At 38.1% G+C, this 21,204-nt stretch overlaps 1 protein-coding gene across 2 annotated transcripts; it reads right to left on the reverse strand.

The window, feature by feature from the left end:
• Window positions 1-1,012: 1,012 nt before the first annotated feature.
• Window positions 1,013-20,991, reverse strand: LOC133519112 (proteasomal ubiquitin receptor ADRM1). Of its 2 annotated transcripts, none has more exons than XM_061853037.1 (6): window positions 20,852-20,991; window positions 20,440-20,773; window positions 20,108-20,325; window positions 12,683-12,930; window positions 11,291-11,499; window positions 1,013-1,381 (listed from the first exon to the last, which is right to left on the reverse strand). In XM_061853037.1, the coding sequence occupies exons 2-6, from the start codon at window positions 20,767-20,769 to the stop codon at window positions 1,136-1,138; spliced, it is 1,251 nt and encodes a 416-aa protein (XP_061709021.1). In that variant the 5' UTR covers window positions 20,770-20,773; window positions 20,852-20,991; the 3' UTR covers window positions 1,013-1,135. The 2 variants fall into 2 exon arrangements, with proteins under 2 accessions (XP_061709021.1, XP_061709019.1); XM_061853035.1 differs by having other exon boundaries at window positions 11,255-11,499.
• Window positions 20,992-21,204: the final 213 nt, after the last annotated feature.

A 21,204-nucleotide genomic window follows, 5' to 3' on the forward strand; every position in this document is an offset into this window, starting at 1 on the left:
TTTTATTTATTTTACAAGTTATATGCCCGAAATGGAATTTTTAATTTATGATAACTCCTGAGATATTTATTTAAATTGTATGGTGTAAAGGACCATTGTGATCTGTATGAAATGCTTACTACGTGTTTAATTTGATAATTATTAATAAAGCCAGCCACAGACGGACCGATAGTATACTAAAACACATCTTATAGCAAGATGCCTTGCGATATATAGCTCGGTACATTACGATATATTTTTGTATATTTCGTCTCTCACAATGTAGGAACTAGACAGACACCGTATATATATTTAATTGGTATCGTTGGCGTGTGGTGCTTAGCTATAATATTAAGATATCTATCGGTATCTTACGGTATATTAATATAATATTATATATTATCGCTCTGTCTGTGACGGACTTAATGTATCCGTGTAAATAGCTTTGCAAATACCTTGAAATTAAGAATGGGTATAGTAAGTTATCCTTAAAATCGAGAACTTTTTTGAAGACCAATGAAAGAGACTACCCTGTCATACCTTGTGTTGTTATAGCTCGGATTAGGCAGCGTTTGCGATTAAATAGTGTATAAAAGCGGTTTTATGACATTTTTTCAACGATTTTAACATGCCTACAAAGTATCGGCTTCAGCTGAAACTAGAGCCAATCCCGAACCTTCTGTTTCGGTTTAGGCAATGAAACACGTTTCGGTCAGAAACTAATGAAAATCCGTTCGGTAGTTATAAGAAGTAATTAAGGTTTTCCCCTAGATTTGCGGATACTAGGTTGCGTGACAGGCGTGCATGTAGCGAATAATTAATAGAAACGGGAAAATACGGGTCAATGTACGAAATTCTTCGTATTTATCGTCCTTACTTTAGTATTGACGCTTTACTTTAAACCGCTATATATCAAAATACCTACTACAATAAAATAAATTTAAAAATTTAAATGAAATCTCGGATTTAGAAGCAAATTTTGAGAGCATAGTAGGTTTACTTTACGGCATCTTCAGTTTTAATAAAAACATGATTTATTGGATAGGTATTCTTTTATTTCCGAAAGCGCCAAGTGAACGTCAAATCAATACTAAATACTATACGCAGTTCAACCGAAAGTAAATAATTTGCAGCACACATCACATTACACAACGAATTAATCTAGCGACATGCCAGCGTCGCCATCTTTTTTGTCGTTATTTTTATCCTCTTTCGGCTTTTCTTCGGCCTTCTCTTCGGATTTGGTCTCTGAAGAAGCGGAGGAGTTGTTCTCGAGGGCGCGGAAGAAGGCCTGCATGTCGCCGGTGTTGGCGGCCGAAGCGACCTCGGGCGAGAGACCGAACTGCGTCATCACGGGGCCCATCTGGCCCGAAGTCAGCGCTGAAGAGAACTGGTTCGCCGCCTGCAATCACATCGGTATTATAAATTACTTATTCGGGCGAGGAATCAATCTAATCCTTTAAGCAACCCGGAGCTCTTTTGGCTTATATTTTTGTTTGAGAGCTGTATTATATAGTCCGTAATTATTTCAAAATAGACAAGCCAGTGGGAATCAAGTGTGTATATTACTTACAAAACTGATGCGTAAAATGTAATGGTACATATGTATATTTACAGGTGCACTTATGTACCTACATTTTAACATTTCTAGAATTGATACTCGTTTACAATGGAAAAGTAAATATCAGATATTTGTTCAAGGAAGCGTCTCCATGTCACATTTTGGCACTAATTAAATTACAAGGTTGTGCAAAGATTCATTGATTGTATAAGATTTAACCGCTGAAAAATGTAGCGCTGTACGCCATAATGATTTGTGGTATCTGAATTGTATAAAATAATTGCCGTACAGCGCCATCTACATTAGGTATCACATTCGAAGCACGAATTTGTCTTAGGCTTTACACATCTAATACAATCAATGAATCTTTAGTGTCAGTGATATCATACTGGTTTGGTAATTATTTCAAACATCCGTTCACTTCTACTCTACAAAGCGATAAAACGGATTAATCATAATTTAGTAGCAGATAAGAAATTTTATTACAACACTTCAAATTTTCCACAAGCCGGAGTCCATTCCTGATGCAGATTATTACATCATTGGGAAGACTTCCACAGATTTCCACCGGCTTGTCTATTTTAAGGTGCAGTAGGCTCAAGAAAGGAGTTTTTGAAGAATAGCCCTTTAGATTATAATATGATTGCCAGCAATTTATTAGTAATCTTGAGGTCTTTCTCTAGGGACTTCAACGATTCCTGAGTTTTTGACTGTTGCTAGATAGAAAAAAAATCATGAACAACTGTTCGTGATTTTTTCTAAAATGGACTTTAATTTTTTTATAAATTTTGCACAAAACTAAAAATATGAACATTATTTCTAAAAATGTGCAGTATTATGCTTGAGGGAACTCAGCGATTTTTTTTTATTATTATTAAAACACACAACAAATTACTTGTAAAATTCAAAAACGTGATATCCGCGGTCCCGAACACGCACATCCATTTCGCTCACGCTTTTGCTCAGTGAGATTTTAAATAATACGAACCTACTGGGCCTTAAGACAATTTAATATAATATCTTACTCTTAGGAAAGCTAAATGAGCTCCAGGTTGTTAAGCGCTAGAGTATCCTATCAGCGCCATCTAGTGATCGCACTATTTTAATACTACGAATAGGCAACTTCTTATTGTTTTTCATTTTGTTTTCTTATGTCTAATATTTCAGTTGTCTGTGATTTTAGACAGTTTAGTATAGGTTTGTTTCGATAAATATCCAAACGAACGCTTTAAGATAATAAATATTGATACACCTATTTTACATTAATTTCACTCACATTCAAACAAAAATACTTTTCAGGAATTTTGTAATGTGTTTATCAGTAAGTATGTACGAGGGCGGTTTGAGAAGTCAGTGACTCTGACTTTATGTAAAACAAAAATCATTTTAACCTATAGACTTTTTAATTACAATTCTGAACTCCTTGGTAGCAGCCAGTTTTTTTTTTAAAGGCGGGGCAATAAAAAAGTTGTTGAGAGAGAGATATGTCAAATACGATCGGAAAATTGTTGGAAAATGGAGAAAAGCGAATTTCGTGTGTTAATTAAACATTACTTTTTAAGTGTAAAAACTATTAAGACTGAAAACTGTATTTTTTTTAAACAGTTAATTATGGGGAATCTGCTCCTTCTCATGGAATGGTACACAAGTGGTTTACAGAATTTCGTTCTGGACGTACTACCAATGACGCAGAACGCTCTGGAAGGCCGATTGAAGTGACCACCTTGGACTAATAATTCTGCGGACGGAGTATCGGTAAAGCACAACTAGGATTCCATCATCCACCAATTTCCTAGTATTTACGCGTGACACACAGACATTGACAGTTATCTCTATGCCCTCATCCACCAATTTGCCGCCAGTCGGATCGACATGTCATTTGAGTAAATTGGTGGAAGAAAAATATAAAATATGCCGACATGCGCGGTCAAGTGTTGTAAGAATTATACAGATCGGACGAAAAAAAGAGATGGGATAACTTTTCATAGGTAAGTTCATCAATTATCATGTTATCGTACGTAAAATCACGATATTTCAATGTCAATTTCTGCGGAACAGGAGTATGACCAGTATGTTGAATAGGGTAATTTTTCGAAAGTAGGGTAATTGATGCCCTTCTTATTAAATCATTATGTACTTTTTTTAGTTTATTAGCCTACATTGTGTCCCACTGCTGGGCAAAGGCCTCCCTTGTCCTCCGCCACTCGTCACGGGCGTCACGGCTTTGTGCATGCTCACGCCAGTCGCCACAAAATGAGTCCAGGTCGTCTCGCCATCTCGTTTTTGGCCTGCCTCTGCCTCGGGTGATCTGTGATCACCCGTTATGTACTTATAAAAGATTATTTGGATAAATGGATAAATTATTTATTGCGAATTTCAAAATAAGTCCGTATGGTAATTTCTCGAAAATAATGAGATTTAAGACACTTTTATGACTAATATTTGATAGTAAACCGTTGCTATGTATATTATATTTTTGTTAAAAATCAGTTATCTCTCATGTCTTTTAACAATTGATTTCATCTAATGTTAAATATTATGATTTTATAAGTGATTGCACGCGGTGCATGTAATTTGAGTCCGTAGATATGGTGCGCATGTGTTAAGACTTATAAAAGCATATACCTACGTAGATATTTGTAATTTAGTCTATATTTGATTAAAAAATATTTCAGGATTATTTATACTTTTATAAATTTATAAATAATCGATATTTATACTTTTTCGATCATAATTTATCGTATTTTCCGATCTGCAACATATTTTTTTGTTTAAAACTTATGGTTTAAAGATATTTTTCAAGTTATATGTATAAATTTAAAAAAAACGAACTGATATCATCCCGATGCTAAATATTATTATTTTAAATAATGTTTGCACAAAGTAATTATGCAACATTACGCATTTATTGTGGTTTACAGAATTTCGTTCTGGACGTACTACCAATGACGCAGAACGCTCTGGAAGGCCGATTGAAGTGACCACCTTGGACTAATAATTCTGCGGACGGAGTATCGGTAAAGCACAACTAGGATTCCATCATCCACCAATTTCCTAGTATTTACGCGTGACACACAGACATTGACAGTTATCTCTATGCCCTCATCCACCAATTTGCCGCCAGTCGGATCGACATGTCATTTGAGTAAATTGGTGGAAGAAAAATATAAAATATGCCGACATGCGCGGTCAAGTGTTGTAAGAATTATACAGATCGGACGAAAAAAAGAGATGGGATAACTTTTCATAGGTAAGTTCATCAATTATCATGTTATCGTACGTAAAATCACGATATTTCAATTTCAATTTCTGCGGAACAGGAGTATGACCAGTATGTTGAATAGGGTAATTTTTCGAAAGTAGGGTAATTGATGCCCTTCTTATTAAATCATTATGTACTTTTTTTAGTTTATTAGCCTACATTGTGTCCCACTGCTGGGCAAAGGCCTCCCTGGTCCTCCGCCACTCGTCACGGGCGTCACGGCTTTGTGCATGCTCACGCCAGTCGCCACAAAATGAGTCCAGGTCGTCTCGCCATCTCGTTTTTGGCCTGCCTCTGCCTCGGGTGATCTGTGATCACCCGTTATGTACTTATAAAAGATTATTTGGATAAATGGATAAATTATTTATTGCGAATTTCAAAATAAGTCCGTATGGTAATTTCTCGAAAATAATGAGATTTAAGACACTTTTATGACTAATATTTGATAGTAAACCGTTGCTATGTATATTATATTTTTGTTAAAAATCAGTTATCTCTCATGTCTTTTAACAATTGATTTCATCTAATGTTAAATATTATGATTTTATAAGTGATTGCACGCGGTGCATGTAATTTGAGTCCGTAGATATGGTGCGCATGTGTTAAGACTTATAAAAGCATATACCTACGTAGATATTTGTAATTTAGTCTATATTTGATTAAAAAATATTTCAGGATTATTTATACTTTTATAAATTTATAAATAATCGATATTTATACTTTTTCGATCATAATTTATCGTATTTTCCGATCTGCAACATATTTTTTTGTTTAAAACTTATGGTTTAAAGATATTTTTCAAGTTATATGTATAAATTTAAAAAAAAACGAACTGATATCATCCCGATGCTAAATATTATTATTTTAAATAATGTTTGCACAAAGTAATTATGCAACATTACGCATTTATTGTGGTTTACAGAATTTCGTTCTGGACGTACTACCAATGACGCAGAACGCTCTGGAAGGCCGATTGAAGTGACCACCTTGGACTAATAATTCTGCGGACGGAGTATCGGTAAAGCACAACTAGGATTCCATCATTCACCAATTTCCTAGTATTTACGCGTGACACACAGACATTGACAGTTATCTCTATGCCCTCATCCACCAATTTGCCGCCAGTCGGATCGACATGTCATTTGAGTAAATTGGTGGAAGAAAAATATAAAATATGCCGACATGCGCGGTCAAGTGTTGTAAGAATTATACAGATCGGACGAAAAAAAGAGATGGGATAACTTTTCATAGGTAAGTTCATCAATTATCATGTTATCGTACGTAAAATCACGATATTTCAATTTCAATTTCTGCGGAACAGGAGTATGACCAGTATGTTGAATAGGGTAATTTTTCGAAAGTAGGGTAATTGATGCCCTTCTTATTAAATCATTATGTACTTTTTTTAGTTTATTAGCCTACATTGTGTCCCACTGCTGGGCAAAGGCCTCCCTGGTCCTCCGCCACTCGTCACGGGCGTCACGGCTTTGTGCATGCTCACGCCAGTCGCCACAAAATGAGTCCAGGTCGTCTCGCCATCTCGTTTTTGGCCTGCCTCTGCCTCGGGTGATCTGTGATCACCCGTTATGTACTTATAAAAGATTATTTGGATAAATGGATAAATTATTTATTGCGAATTTCAAAATAAGTCCGTATGGTAATTTCTCGAAAATAATGAGATTTAAGACACTTTTATGACTAATATTTGATAGTAAACCGTTGCTATGTATATTATATTTTTGTTAAAAATCAGTTATCTCTCATGTCTTTTAACAATTGATTTCATCTAATGTTAAATATTATGATTTTATAAGTGATTGCACGCGGTGCATGTAATTTGAGTCCGTAGATATGGTGCGCATGTGTTAAGACTTATAAAAGCATATACCTACGTAGATATTTGTAATTTAGTCTATATTTGATTAAAAAATATTTCAGGATTATTTATACTTTTATAAATTTATAAATAATCGATATTTATACTTTTTCGATCATAATTTATCGTATTTTCCGATCTGCAACATATTTTTTTGTTTAAAACTTATGGTTTAAAGATATTTTTCAAGTTATATGTATAAATTTAAAAAAAACGAACTGATATCATCCCGATGCTAAATATTATTATTTTAAATAATGTTTGCACAAAGTAATTATGCAACATTACGCATTTATTGTCAAACATAAAGCAGTGCATTTTTTTTTATTTTAAAAATATTATTTACATCAGGCAGAATATGTTCTACATGGTATCACTCGTCTACACGCACACTTTAAAACCATCCGCCATTCCAGTGTCAGTTTGTCATAAGTCAAATTACCTCTGATAATATCTTTACTCTATGGTGACCACTGATGATGTCGTGAATAAAGTTCACGATATTGTTTTGGATGACCGTCGAGTGAAGATTCGTGAGATATCTGAGACTTTACACATTTCATCTGAACGAGTTTTTCATATCTTGCATAATATTTTGAATATGAAAAAGCTTTCCGCAAGATGGGTGCCGCGTTTGCTGACAGCCGATCAAAAACGACTTCGTGAAACAACTTCCGAGCAATGCTTAGCCAAATTCAAGCGTAATCCTAATGAATTTTTACGTCGATTTGTGACGGTAGATGAAACGTGGATCCACCATTATTTATACGCCAGAGACGAAAAATCAGTCAAAACAGTGGACTTCTGCTAACGAACGGGCCCCAAAGAAAGCGAAAACCGTTAATTCGGCAGGAAAGGTAAAGACCACTGTTTTTTGGGATAGCCAAGGGGTTATTTATATAGATTATTTAGAGAATGGCCCTTATTATGCTACTTTGTTGGAAAAATTTAACGCAGAAGTTGTGAAAAAACGGCCACATCTGGCAAAGAAGAAAATCCTTTTTCACCACGACAATGCCCCTGTCAGCGAACGAAAAAAACATGGAAGACTAACGTCAAACAAAATATCAGCGTAAAAGTGGCCCCACTATTAAAACACGCAGTACTCATAACGGACCAATTGCAACTCGGGTCTTGTTTTCTTCGACGTAACTTCGTTTGACCATGATTAGTCAATTTAAACCACCCAAACTACGATTGGTGCATTATAAAATAAGGCGCTGTGATTGGCTGTAGCGTTGACACTTGAAAATACATCACAATTGAAACCAACTCGAAGTAGACGGTTTCATGCGATATAGAACGTTTTAAATGCAATATTTTTGTATGATAATTTATTATTTTATTTTAAAGTGTATTAATATACAGGCTTGTTATTTGTTCGTTTGTCGCACGTGTTTAAAGGCATTTAGGCCTCCGAACCAATTAATACATTGTATCGTTCATCTTATAGGGCACCTGTGACATTTAGTTTATAAGTGGCACAGAAATATGTCTGATAGAAATTAATGTAAATTTGATAGGTCAAAATCGGAAAAAAAACAGCTGGCATTTGGGATTTTTAAATTTTGCTCTGATCAAGATGAAAACCGATATCTGAGGATCCGAGAGGACCTTTATAACGAATTTTAGATCAAACATGAGAAAAAAAACGCCCGACATCTTGGATTTGAATTTTAATTTTGATCAGAGCAAACATGCAGAAATCGTATTGAAAACGTCGTAGGAACAGTTTGTATGGGAAAATATCATTATTGTTTTTACTATTTTCCTCGCATTCTTTCCATATTTTTTCACCGTTCAAACCGTCCCTGGACCTAGAAATATTCTAATATCAAAATTAGCCAAATCGGTCCAGCCGTCCGCGAATTTAACGAAAAGTTATAAATAGCAGCGAGATACCAGGACTTAGTAAAAATGTACACATAAAAAGCGCCACCTACAACGACGATTCGTATTTACTATCACGAATCTAAATTATCAAAACTACAACCTGCACAAATTTAAAATGAAAGTTTCTTAATATCAACGATTGCTTAAAATGCATAACATCATCCCCATAGAAAATCTGTTTTGATCAAGAGAAATGAAAATAATATTATCCTAGCTAAACTATACGTGAATGGTAATCCCATATTTTTTCCAGTGTTTGTTGGAACGACTAGCACATCATTTATCCGCACAATAAGGCATATGTCTTTTATTAAAGATATAATTTTAATACTTCTTACTACGACTGTGACAATGGGCCGCCATTTGCGAACTAAATAGCTCATCGGCACAAAGTTGACGCCCCGCCCGCTTCGGCACAATATGTGTGGGGTCATTTTGCAGAGCTAGTTCGTCATCTATGTTTATTATCAATCGCTGGCCCCTGCACACTCGTCAGCAGTCGCAACAGCCAAATTAGTAGAATTGCGTTACGAAATACTGTCCCACTGAAACTGAAGCATATTTTTCAGGGTTTCACAAAAAATATTTTTTGGAGGGGTTGAAAAAACTGGAACATCGTTGGATGAAGTGTATGGAGTTGAAAGAAGATTATGTAGAGAAATAAAACTAAAAAAGGTGAAAAAGTTTTTTTTTTTTGCAAAAAGTCACTGACTTATCAAACAACCCTCGTATATACATTTTTGCGTGGTCTTAGTGGTCCTATAAGACATTCAATTAAAGTTACAAATTTAATATAAGACACGACAGTAGTTTTAGGTAAATATTCTTAATATAAGCACATATAAGCAGAATAATTCTCCATATATAAGCAGAATTAGTAGGAATGTACAGGAAGCAACATACGTAAAAGGAAACATAAAGGAGTAATAATTACATTACACCGCATGAAAGTTACGTGTTTCTGACGCACTTGGTTCAATAGGGATATCCTAACGCTCTGACGTTCAAGAAATAATGTCAAGTGAGCAAAGGTAATGCAGTGCGTCACCATGAAACCACTTGAAATAAAGGCAATCTGCCCCAAACGCTATTGTAAGTGTAGAAATTAAAAACCGGTCAAGAGCATATCGTTTGTCGGGTCATGCTCAGTGTAGGGTTCCATAAATCCGTAGTTACCCGTCACAATAGGCTGACGGTGGGGATTTATGAGTTTCTTTGTTTTATTGCTTTATAATCACCATATCCAACATCGTCAACATTTAGTGGGGATAATATATTGATATGAATCATATTAGTGAGTCACTTGCATTGCAGTTAATGATGAGTTCAGAGTATTAAGCTTGAGGCATATTGGCCGATATTAGAAATTAGAAAAAAATACTCATTTATCACACCCCGGTTTGTAATAGATCAATGGTTATAAATATTAACATTTTCGTCAGCTAATTACTAAGTATGTACAAATAAATATAAAATCATATTATAAAAGGTATTCCTTTACGACACTGGTACTTAGTAGATACTATCAAGACTAGTCTTCATAAGTTAATTAAAAAAAATTGTACTTATCTTTAGATTTTCTAGCTGTAAGCATTATTAGTCCAGCAACAAAATCTGCACACAGATGTCCAGCGAGCTGCAAAAGTGCATACCCACAAAAAAGCATGAAGGGGGTAAGCGCATTTGCAGCTGTTGATTTACTTAACTCAAGAGCAATGAGAATGAGTCATTTTGTAAGGAAGTCATCATTAAAAAGTCGGCCAAGAGCATGGCGGGCCATGCGCAGTGCAGGGTTCCGTAGTTACCATTCTGTAAGAATAGGCTAAACGGGGGCTATTAGTAAATATAATGTACAGTCAACCAATTTGATTCCTAGGCCACTATAGAACCATGCCATAATGACTTCTACGACAGTGCTTATTGAGTGATGCGTGTCAAGTATCTAGTAGTTAAAGCGATAAGGTTCTATAGTGGTCTAGGATTCTAATTGGTTGACTGTACATTACAAGTATAAGGGAATACCTTTGCAGCGGTATGTTTTTTACTAAGAAGAGAAGACTTTTTGCAATAATTCCAATTCTTCAGGGCCGATCATGTTCGCTATAGCTTTCATTGAATGTATTTATTAAGCTTTTGATTTTACGATTTTTTATCATATTTTTCGGACCCATGGTTCAAAATTTAGAGGGGACACAGACACATTTTTTTTTTTTCGGTGCGATTATTTACGAAAATATTCACTTTATCAAAAAATGGTTGTTGTAGACCTTTATGGTTGAAACATCTATCCAACAATACCCTATCCTAAAAAAGGAGGTATCCTAAAAAAAAATTTTTTTTAGTTTTTATTTTACCGTTCTGTCGCCATGCACGATTTATGTATCCTAATTGCAGCTATCTAGCACTAACTATCACGGAGCAAAACCGCGGACGGACGGACAGACAGACGGATATGATAAATCTATAAGGGTTAAATAAAAATGGCTCATTGTCATTGTTTTGGTGTGCGTTGACGTTTAATACGATGAAGTTACACGCGTTAAAAACGGTGAAAATAATAAAAACGAAACGAAAAACCCTAAACCCGATGCCAATTAGTAAAGAAAGAAACAGAACCGAACCGCATGCAAGGAAAGCGTCACCGAGTCAGTATCGGGTGTCGCTCGGGGGCACGGGGGTTCACCTGCGCGAACTGCGGGGAGAGCAGGGTGGTCCTTACATCGTCCTGCGCCTGCTGCGGCAGGTGCGGCGCCAGGCGCGCGGCGTGCGGCGGCGCGGCGGCGGCCGCCACCACGTCGGGCTCGGCCAGCGCCGCCGCCAGGTCCACGCGCGGCGCGCCCGCGCCCGCGCCCGCCCCCGCCGCGCCCTCCGGCGCCGTGCCCAGACCAGAAAAGTAACGTTGCAAATCGGACAAGAATATTTGGCCACCTGCAAGGCGAAACCGTCAAAGGGTAAGGTTCGGTCGCCGCGCTTAAAGACCGTACGTTAGGAATATTAGAAAACTTTAAATTTACCTCTCGCTCTCGCGCAATGATTCTCACGATAGAACTAGTTTTCTAATACAACGAATGGTTATTATGCGTGACGTTAAAATTATTCAGCAAATTTTTGGAATGTTTATGCTGTATGGAATCATTGGTATGAATGAGAATTATTCATAAATTTAATATTGTATCCTCTAGTAATTTGTTACGAAAATACAATTGTAAAACGTTCTACGACTTACAAATTGAGTACCGAAATCACAATATAAACATTTTATTTCAGTGAGTTGAACAATCGGAAGAAGAGATTTCTGACACGCCTCCTGTCTTCGGCGAGAAATGTCTATGGTTCATGAATAAATTAAGTGAGGAATGCTTCATTCCGAGGGCCTGCTGCGAATATCGAAAAGCTAAATCTGTCTCTCTATCGCTTTTGCCCATTCCAGCGATAATAAATATTTAATAAATAAATAATAAAGGTGGCCGAGTGGATATGACGTCCGACTTTCAATCCGGAGGTCGCGGGTTCAAATCCTGGCTCGTACCAATGAGTTTTTTCGGAACTTATGTACGAAATATCATTTGATATTTACCACTAGCTTTTCGGTGAAGGAAAACATCGTGAGGAAACCTGCATGCATCTGCGAAGAAATTCAAAGGTGTATGTGAAGTCCCCAATCCGCATTGGGCTAGCGTGGGGACTATAGCCCGAGCCCTCTTACGCATGAGAGGAGGCCTGTGCCCAGCAGTGGGACGTATATAGGCTGAATTATTATTATTATTATTATTATTAATAAATATTACACAAATTGACTAAGTCCCACAGTAAGCTCAATAAGACTTGTGTTGAGGGTACTTAGACAACGATATATATAATATATAAATATTTATAAATACTTAAATACATAGAAAACACCCATGAGTCAGGAACAAATAGCCATGCTCATCACACGAATAAATGCCCTGACCAGGATTTGAACCCGGGACCATCAGCTTCGTAGGCAGGGTCACTACCCACTAGGCCAAACCGGTCGTCAAAGCGATCAAGCGATAGAGGCAGATAATGTAATTTAATTTTACGTTATTTGCGGTAGACCGTCTCATGGTTGGTCTAGCTAGATACTCACTACGCGGCTGCGCGGCGGTGGCGGCGGTTGCGGCGGTTGCGGCGGTGGCAGCGGTGGCAGCCGTGGCAGCCGTGGCAGCCGTGGCGGCGCCGGTGGCGGCGGCGGCGGTGTTGGGCGGCGTGCCGGGCGCGGAGTCGCGCGGGCGGGCGGGCGCGCGCGGCGGCTCCTGGCGCGCGGCGCTGCCCCCGCGCGAGCTGCCGCCGCTGCCCGACGAGCGCGAGCCGCCAGTGCCGCTGCTGCTGTTGTTCCTGCATGATCACAATACTTACTACTCAAAACAAAAGACAACAACACACCTAACACCTCATTCAGACAGATACTATACTACTATATTCTGGCCGGTACCTTCAGTAGTAAAGCTTTTGGAATTATGTATGATACTATACATATTTCCAAAAGCTTTTCTACTGAATTTAAGAATAAATAATTATTGTGCCTTTATTTTCAATTCAAATTCAAAAAAAAAATTCATATTGCAAATTCTACTCAACACTGAAAACTTTGTTAAGATGATTCTGGATACAGGCATTATCAGTTATTGCAACTACCTGCCTGCTTTACAAATAATAATAATAGTTCCGGGGTTCCGCTCTCAGGGCCCTAACCACCGGCAGCTTGGGCCCTGGCTGGGTGCCAGGTTTTTTATGTTTATAGCCAGTACTCACGTCAGGTCTGAAGCTGGAGTAACCGACAAGTTCAATGTGGCGGTAGGTTTACACCAGGGGTCAGCTTTAAGTCCGTATTTGTTCCTCCTGGTTATGGATGCTCTGACATCGAACATACAGGAGGAAGCACCCTGGTGTATGCTGTTTGCTGACGACATTGTTCTTGTCGGAGAAAATGCACTTGAGGTCCAGAGCAGACTGGGAAAATGGCAAGAAAAGCTGGAAAGTGTGGGACTGAAAATAAGCAGAACCAAAACGGAGCATATGTTCTGCGATTTCGGTGGTCTATCCAGTTTTTCCCATATTGCCTTAGACGGTGTATCCCTACCAGTCTGCTCCGATTTCCGGTACCTTGGGTCATTGATCCAAAGTGACGGCAACATCGACCGTGACGTGAAAAATAGAATAAATGCGGGATGGATGAAATGGCGACAGGTCTCTGGAACAACTTGCGATCCACGAATGCCCCTTAAACTTAAGGGGAAAATCTACAGGACGATCGTGAGACCTGTTGTAATGTATGGATCAGAATGCTGGGCGACGAAAGTGACGGATGAAAGAAGAGTGCACGCAGCGGAAATGAGAATGTTGAGATGGATGTGTGGAGTGACGAGAAAGGATCGAATTAAGAATGAGTATATAAGGGGAAGTTTGAAAGTAGCACCGGTAGCAGAGAAGATAAGGAGTGGTAGGTTAGCGTGGTATGGGCATTTAATGAGGAGGGATGAATGCCATATAGGAAAAAGAATGTTAGGAATGAATGTTGATGGACGGAGAGCGGATGGTAGACCTAAAAAACGATGGATGGATTGTGTGAAAGAGGATATGAGAAAGAAAGGAGTGAGTGCTGAGGTGACGAAAGATAGAGGAGAATGGAAGAGAAGAACATGTTGTGCCGACCCCACATGACGTGGGATAAGGGCAGGAGGAAGAAGAAGAGATTCTTACTTTGTATTGTTTTTTAATGATTTTTTATATTTTATTTTTATATTAATATTATAAAATGCCTAACCTGAGATGAAAGATTAATAAATGGATTATAATAATAAAATACGTTCGTTGGAGCGTAAAGCGTTCTGACTGATCTAATGAGTCTTTGAAATCCACACTGTTTTTTTTTGTTGTAGTAGAACTGCAAATTTTAAAAATTTCAAGTCTAGAAATTATTTTCTTTTACTTCATCAGTCAAACCAATAATAAAATTGTTTTATATTTCGGTATACATATTATTAAGAAATTGGAAGAAATTGCAATAAGGGATACATTATACATTCTAGACTATGGTGAAGAATATTTATCTAGGTCAAAAAGCTTTTTTTAAATATTTCTGAATGAACTAACCAGTCACTCACCCTTATCACAAAAGTACCTATTGCAACTCAATGGATTCTTAATGACAATTAACCTTTCAGGTTAAAAGCTATCTCCTTTGATAAGAAACCGATGCACTTGAATGTGGGTATGGTAATTGTCTACTACACCGAAAAAGTAAAAAATAATTTTTTATCTTGTCAACATGCTATGGAATGAAGAATACTGAGGCTGAGAAAAATACAAAAAACGAGAAACGCAGATATCTGCATGAAAACTAAATTGACAGATGCCCTTGAATTTAGTTTAAAACAGAAGTGGAACTGGGCCGGGCACTTGTCCAGATACGAAGACAGGAGATGGACTTACCAAATAACTAAATGGCTGGGCCCAACAGGCAAAAGAAAATGGGGAAGACAAAAGAAAAGATGGGCTGATGACATAATAACCACAGCAGGAAAATGTTGGATGCATATGGCAAAGGACAGAGGAAGGTGGAAAGGAATGGAGGAGGCAATTACCCTCAGAGGGGCCACACAACAAAGATGGAAGAAATAGTTGTAAATTGGAAACACATTACAAAACTTGTTAAGTGGAAAAAAGCTTTAATAATAATAATGGTAATTGACATTAACAGAACAAGAAAAATGTTCATTATATGATTCTGCAAAGTTGCCATCATAATAAAAGTAGGCAGTAGGGAAGGAATATCTATCTGTTAGATAATATGTAAACAAAACGGCAACCTACTTCACCTTTCATATGCTGGGCTGTGGATGCATGTTGGTAGGTATTGACATATAACCAATAATAAATAAATATAATAAAAAAAAAATATTCTCAACACTACCTCATTTCGCTTACAGATTTATGTATATTGCTTTTTGCTACAAGATGGAATGTGTTAACCTCTTGAACAAGGTGTTTTCCAAGGGGGGTGCCCCGGAACCAGGCGATCAAGATTATTTAAACGAAATTGAACTTTACAGAGTCCCGCGTTAGTGCCTATTGCATTGGCGAAACTGTTGGCTGTAGCCGTCGTTGGCGTCCTTGGCAAGTCTTTCAGATGTCGGCTACCAGCCAACGGCTGCGGTCAAAAGGTTAAAGGTATTGCACCAAAGAAACAAAGCACACATCTTTTTGTGTCTAGAAATGAAATTGTTGGAACCATTTTTAATATAGAATTCTTCTCTCTATACAATTTTTATATTACTGTGTGTATCCATTTATTCCATTCAGGGACCGGACCCGCTTACCCTAACCCGTTCAAAAACCCGGGTTATTGTAAAGCTGTGTTCCAAAAACCGCTTCATTTCGGTAAGCTTTTGATTGGCTTACCGGTTAAGAAACTAATCCTTTTATTTGAATTAATTCAGGTTAGCGCTTACCGATATTAAAAACCCGGGAAAGGGTTACCGCTTCAAGCGCTGATTAAATACGAACAAGCTGTTTTAACTTTTACGTGAACTGCATATGGTCTATTAACGTAGCGCCCGACGCGAAACACGGCGGTTCCATTCCCTACGTGCACGTGCGAGTGCGCGGCGCGGCGCGGCGGCAGTCGGTATTTGTCAAAGGCTTTGTAATTTGCCGACCTAATATTGCTAATTCAAACAAAAGTGTACGTTAAGTCAAGTAGCGCACAACGTAGATTTCAAAACACATGCTAAAGTTTAAGGCAAATTACCTAATATGGTAAGGCGTTGCATTGATTTTGGTATATTTTCGTTTAGTACCTATTACTCCTATTATAGTCACTTTCTTTATCGTTAGCTGTCTGTGCACATCTCCTGTATCAGTGGAACTCATCAATGGCTTCTAATAATTTTATCGAGTTCGGGCTCATTTTAAAGGTCTTGACGAGTTCTTTACGATACACATGGGGGAGAGGGTTTGATGGTGGAATCGGAAGGTGTAGATGGAACTCATCGATAACTACTAGTAATGCTATCGAGTTTGGGCTCATTTTAAATATCTTGACGAGTTATTTACGATACACATGGTGGCGAGGGTCTGATGGTGGAATCGGAAGGTGTCAGTGGAACTCATCGATAACTACTAGTAATGCTATCGAGTTTGGGCTCATTTTAAAGGTCTTGACGAGTTCTTTACGATACACATGGTGGCGAGGGTCTGATGGTGGAATCGGAAGGTGTTGATGGAACTCATCGATAACTACTAGTAATGCTATCGAGTTTGGGCTCATTTTAAATATCTTGACGAGTTCTTTACGATACACATGGTGGCGAGGGTCTGATGGTGGAATCGGAAGGTGTTGATGGAACTCATCGATAACTACAAGTAATGCTATCGAGTTTGGGCCCATTTTAAAGGTCTTCGCGAGTTCTTTACGATACACATGGTGGCGAGGGTCTGATGGTGGAATCGGAAGGTGTTGATGGGACTCATCGATAACTACTAGTAATGCTATTGAGTTTGGGCTCATTTAAAATGTCTTGAAGAGTTCTTTACGATACACATGGTGACGAAGGTCTGATAGTGAAATCGGAAGTCAATGGAACTCATCGATGACTTCCCATAATGCTATCGAGTTTAAGCTCATCTTAAATGTCATGACGAGTTTTTTACGATACACATGGTTGAGGTTCATCATTTTTGAAAACCACATTCCCTAAAACCTATAAAACGACATCCATGACAACTTTTATGACAAGTTGCATGGCCGCCATCTTGGATTCCAAAATAGTCATGACTTTCGAAATCCGCACTCCCTAAAACCTATAAAACGACATCCATGACGACTTTTATGACAAATTGCATGGTCGCCATCTTGGATTCCAAAATAGTCATGATTTTCGAAATCCGCACTCCGTAAAACCTATACAACGACATCCATGATGACTTTTATTAAATAGTACGTGGCCGTCATCGTGGAATTCCAAAATAGTCATCATTTTCAAAACCCGCACTCCCTAAAACCTATAAAACGATATCCATGACGACTATTATGACAAAAAACAAGGCCGCCATCTCGGATTCCAAAATAGTCATGATTTTCGAAATCCGCACTCCCTAAAACCTAAAAAATGACTTCCATGATGACTTTTATGACAAAATGTGTGGCCGCCACCTTTGATTTCAAAATGGTCATCATTTTCGAAATCCGCACTCCCTAAAACCTATTAAACGATATCTATGACGACTTTTATGACAAATTGCATGGCCTCCACCTTGGATTCGAAAATAGTCATCATTTTCGAAATCTGCACTCCCTAAAACCATATAATGACATCCATGACGACTTTTATGACATTGTACATGGTCACCATCTTGGACTCCAAAATGGTAATCTTTTTCGAAATCTGCACTTCCTAAAACGTATAAAACGACATCCATGACAACTTTTATGACAAATTGCATGGCCGCCATCTTGGATTCCAAAATAGTCATGATTTTCGAAATCCGCATTCCCTAAAACCTATAAAACGACATCAATAAAGACTTTTATGACAAATTGCATGGCCGCCATCTTGGACTTCGAAATGGTCATCATTTTCGAAATCCGCACTCCCTAAAACGTATAAAACGACATCCATGACGACTTTTATGACAAATTGCATGGCCGCCATCTTGGATTCCAAAATCGTCATGATTTTCGAAATCCGCACTCCCTAAAACCTATAAAAAGACATCCATGACGATTTTTATGACGTAGTACATGGTCACCATCTTGGACTCCATCCATGACGACTTTTATGACAAATTGCATGGCCGCCATCTTGGATTCCAAAATGGTCATGATTTTCGAAATCCGCATTCCCTAAAACCTATAAAACGACATCAATAAAGACTTTTATGACAAATTGCATGGCCGCCATCTTGGACTTTGAAATGGTCATCATTTTCGAAATCCGCACTCCCTAAAACGTATAAAACGACATCCATGACGACTTTTATGACAAATTGCATGTGGCCGCCATCTTGGATTCCAAAATAGTCATGATTTTCGAAATCCGCACTCCCTAAAACCTATAAAACGACATCCATGACGATTTTTATGACGTAGTACATGGTCACCATCTTGGACTCCATCCATGACGACTTTTATGACAAATTGCATGGCCGCCATCTTGGATTCCAAAATAGTCATGATTTTCAAAATCTGCACTCCCTAAAACTTATATAACGACATCCATGACGATTTTTATGTCATTGTACATGGTCACCATCTTGGACTCCAAAATGGTCATCTTTTTCGGAATCTGCACTCCCTAAAACGTATGAAACGACATCCATGACGACTTTTATGACAAATTGCATGGCCACCATCTTGGATTCCAAAATAGACATGATTTTCGAAATCCGCACCCCCTAAAACCTATAAAACGACATCCATGAAGACTTTTATGACAAATTGCATGGCCGCCATCTTGGACTCCAAAATGGTCATCATTTTCGAAATCCGCACTCCCTAAAACGTATAAAACGACATCCATGACGACTTTTATGAAAAATTGCATGGCTGCCATCTTGGATTCCAAAATAGTCATGATTTTAGAAATCCGCACTCCCTAAAACCTATAAAACGACATCCATGACGATTTTTATGACATAATACATGGTCACCATCTTGGACTCCATCCATGACGACTTTTATGACAAATTGCATGGCCGCCGTCTTGGATTCCAAAATAGTCATGATTTTCGAAATCTGCACTCCCTAAAACCTATATAACGACATCCATGACGATTTTTATGACATAGTACATGGTCACCATCTTGGACTCCAAAATGGTCATCTTTTTCTAAATCTGCACTCCCATAAACCTAAAAAACCGATTTACATGACGACTTTTATGAGTTACTGCATGGCCGCCATCTTGGATTCCAAAATCGTCATCATTTTCGAAATCGGAACTCCCTAAAACCTAAAAATGATGATTTTTATGACAAAGTGTGTGGCCGCCATCTTACTAAAATCGGATACAAATAAGCATCTATCTCTTCATCTATCTTACTATATAGTAAGTCAACATTAACGAAAAGTACTTTTACGTCGGTAGTTACAATATAACTATCGTCAATCAATTACGTAATGCCCATCTCTGCTGCGGTGCCGCAGCGGTGGGGGAAAGGCGCGGGAGAGGGGTAAGGCTTACCCTAAACCGAAAGGTTACCGGTTAGTACATGCAAAACACAAACCGAATCAGCTCCTGTAAGCGGTAACCACTTGTTACGATTAGGTTAATCTGAATAATACGGGTTAATCATTATTGTTGGGTAACCGGTTGAACGGGTTACCCAAACGATTAGCTTATCATATGAAGGGGTTACCCATTCGAACGGGTAAGCCAAATGAACGGGTTTTCCGGTCCCTGATTCCATTCACTTAGCTAACAAATTGCGAGATCTTAAACCAGTTTTAGTAAATCATCAGTAAGTAAATCTAACATGTTTTAAGGTAGGGCAAGGTTAATAAAGGACTTACCCCATAGTTCCTAGAAGAGAAGATAATCCACCAATTTGTCCGACTCCTCCAAAAAGCTGCATGAGCTGTTGCTGGGACATGTTATTGAGCAGGTTCTGCAGCTCGCCATCCTGTGCCCCGCCGCCACTACCACCACCGCGTCCACCAGATGTGGGTGGGTTGTTCAGTGCCTCATTGATGCGGCGGCATAGCTCATCATCCTTATCCGTCTTAGGCTCCTGGAAGATAGGTAAATTTACCATTTATAACTTAACTTGAAATATATTACCTTTAACATAGATATTTAAATCTTTAGTATCATAAACCAAAAGTATGGTAGTAATTGAACTCACCTGCATCCAAAAGAAATACTTCTTTGAAAAGGACTTGAATTTCAAAACATACACTCGGCCCGTAGTGCATTCATTGACTCTTGCAAATTCGCAATCATCAGGGAAAATCAGGAGATCGTCTTCTACTTCACCGGTAGTACGGTCCTTCCAGCAGAAATGCATCAGTGAGTCCTCACCCTGGTAAACGTACAGCAGGCCCTTCCTTTTGTCTGGGTGAACCATCCGACCTTTAAGCGTCATTCTACCGGCACGGAACTCTACTAGATGCTTATTTCCTCCCGAACTCCCTCCAAGAGCCGATGTGTTACCAAACAATGCAGTTGCAGACATGGTGCTATAAAAATGAATATCAATAATATAATTTTAAGAATTGCCTATCAGTACTAATATACAAAATTAGGTTGAGACTTACAGTTAATAATGTTCACTTGCGTTTTCTATTCAAAAACAAAGTAGATTCGAGGAAGAATGATACGACAAAATTTCACACCGTAAAGATGCGTGTTGCGTTGCGTATTTTATGTCACTGTCATTATATAAATGACTTTTAACTTTTTAAGCATCAAATGGTAGTATTTTGGCATGTTTATGGACGTTTTTTATTTATGATTGATGAATTGTTGGAAAGTGTGAAACGCCGTAAGCGCAGAGTTGCCATGTGAAAAAAATATAATTCGATTCATCTATGATTCATCTTCATCTGTCATACTATGGAAGGTATGCCTCTACCTTCCGTATGACATACACTTGATCTGTCATCTTGTC

This window comes from Cydia pomonella, chromosome 6 (assembly GCF_033807575.1).
Source record: "Cydia pomonella isolate Wapato2018A chromosome 6, ilCydPomo1, whole genome shotgun sequence".
Lineage (NCBI taxonomy): Eukaryota > Metazoa > Arthropoda > Insecta > Lepidoptera > Tortricidae > Cydia > Cydia pomonella.

What these genes read in the sequence shown, in the direction of transcription:
- LOC133519112 (XM_061853035.1), bottom strand. Translation starts at nt 20,769, where the DNA reads ATGTCTGCAACTGCATTGTTTGGTAACACATCGGCTCTTGGAGGGAGT. An exon ending in CACCGCCGCGCAGCCGCGTA is followed by an intron (nt 11,500 to 12,682) that starts GTGAGTATCTAG and finishes TTCGCCTTGCAG; the next exon opens with GTGGCCAAATATTCTTGTCC. An exon ending in TCTCCCCGCAGTTCGCGCAG is followed by an intron (nt 1,382 to 11,254) that starts GTGAACCCCCGT and finishes ATGTGATTGCAG; the next exon opens with GCGGCGAACCAGTTCTCTTC.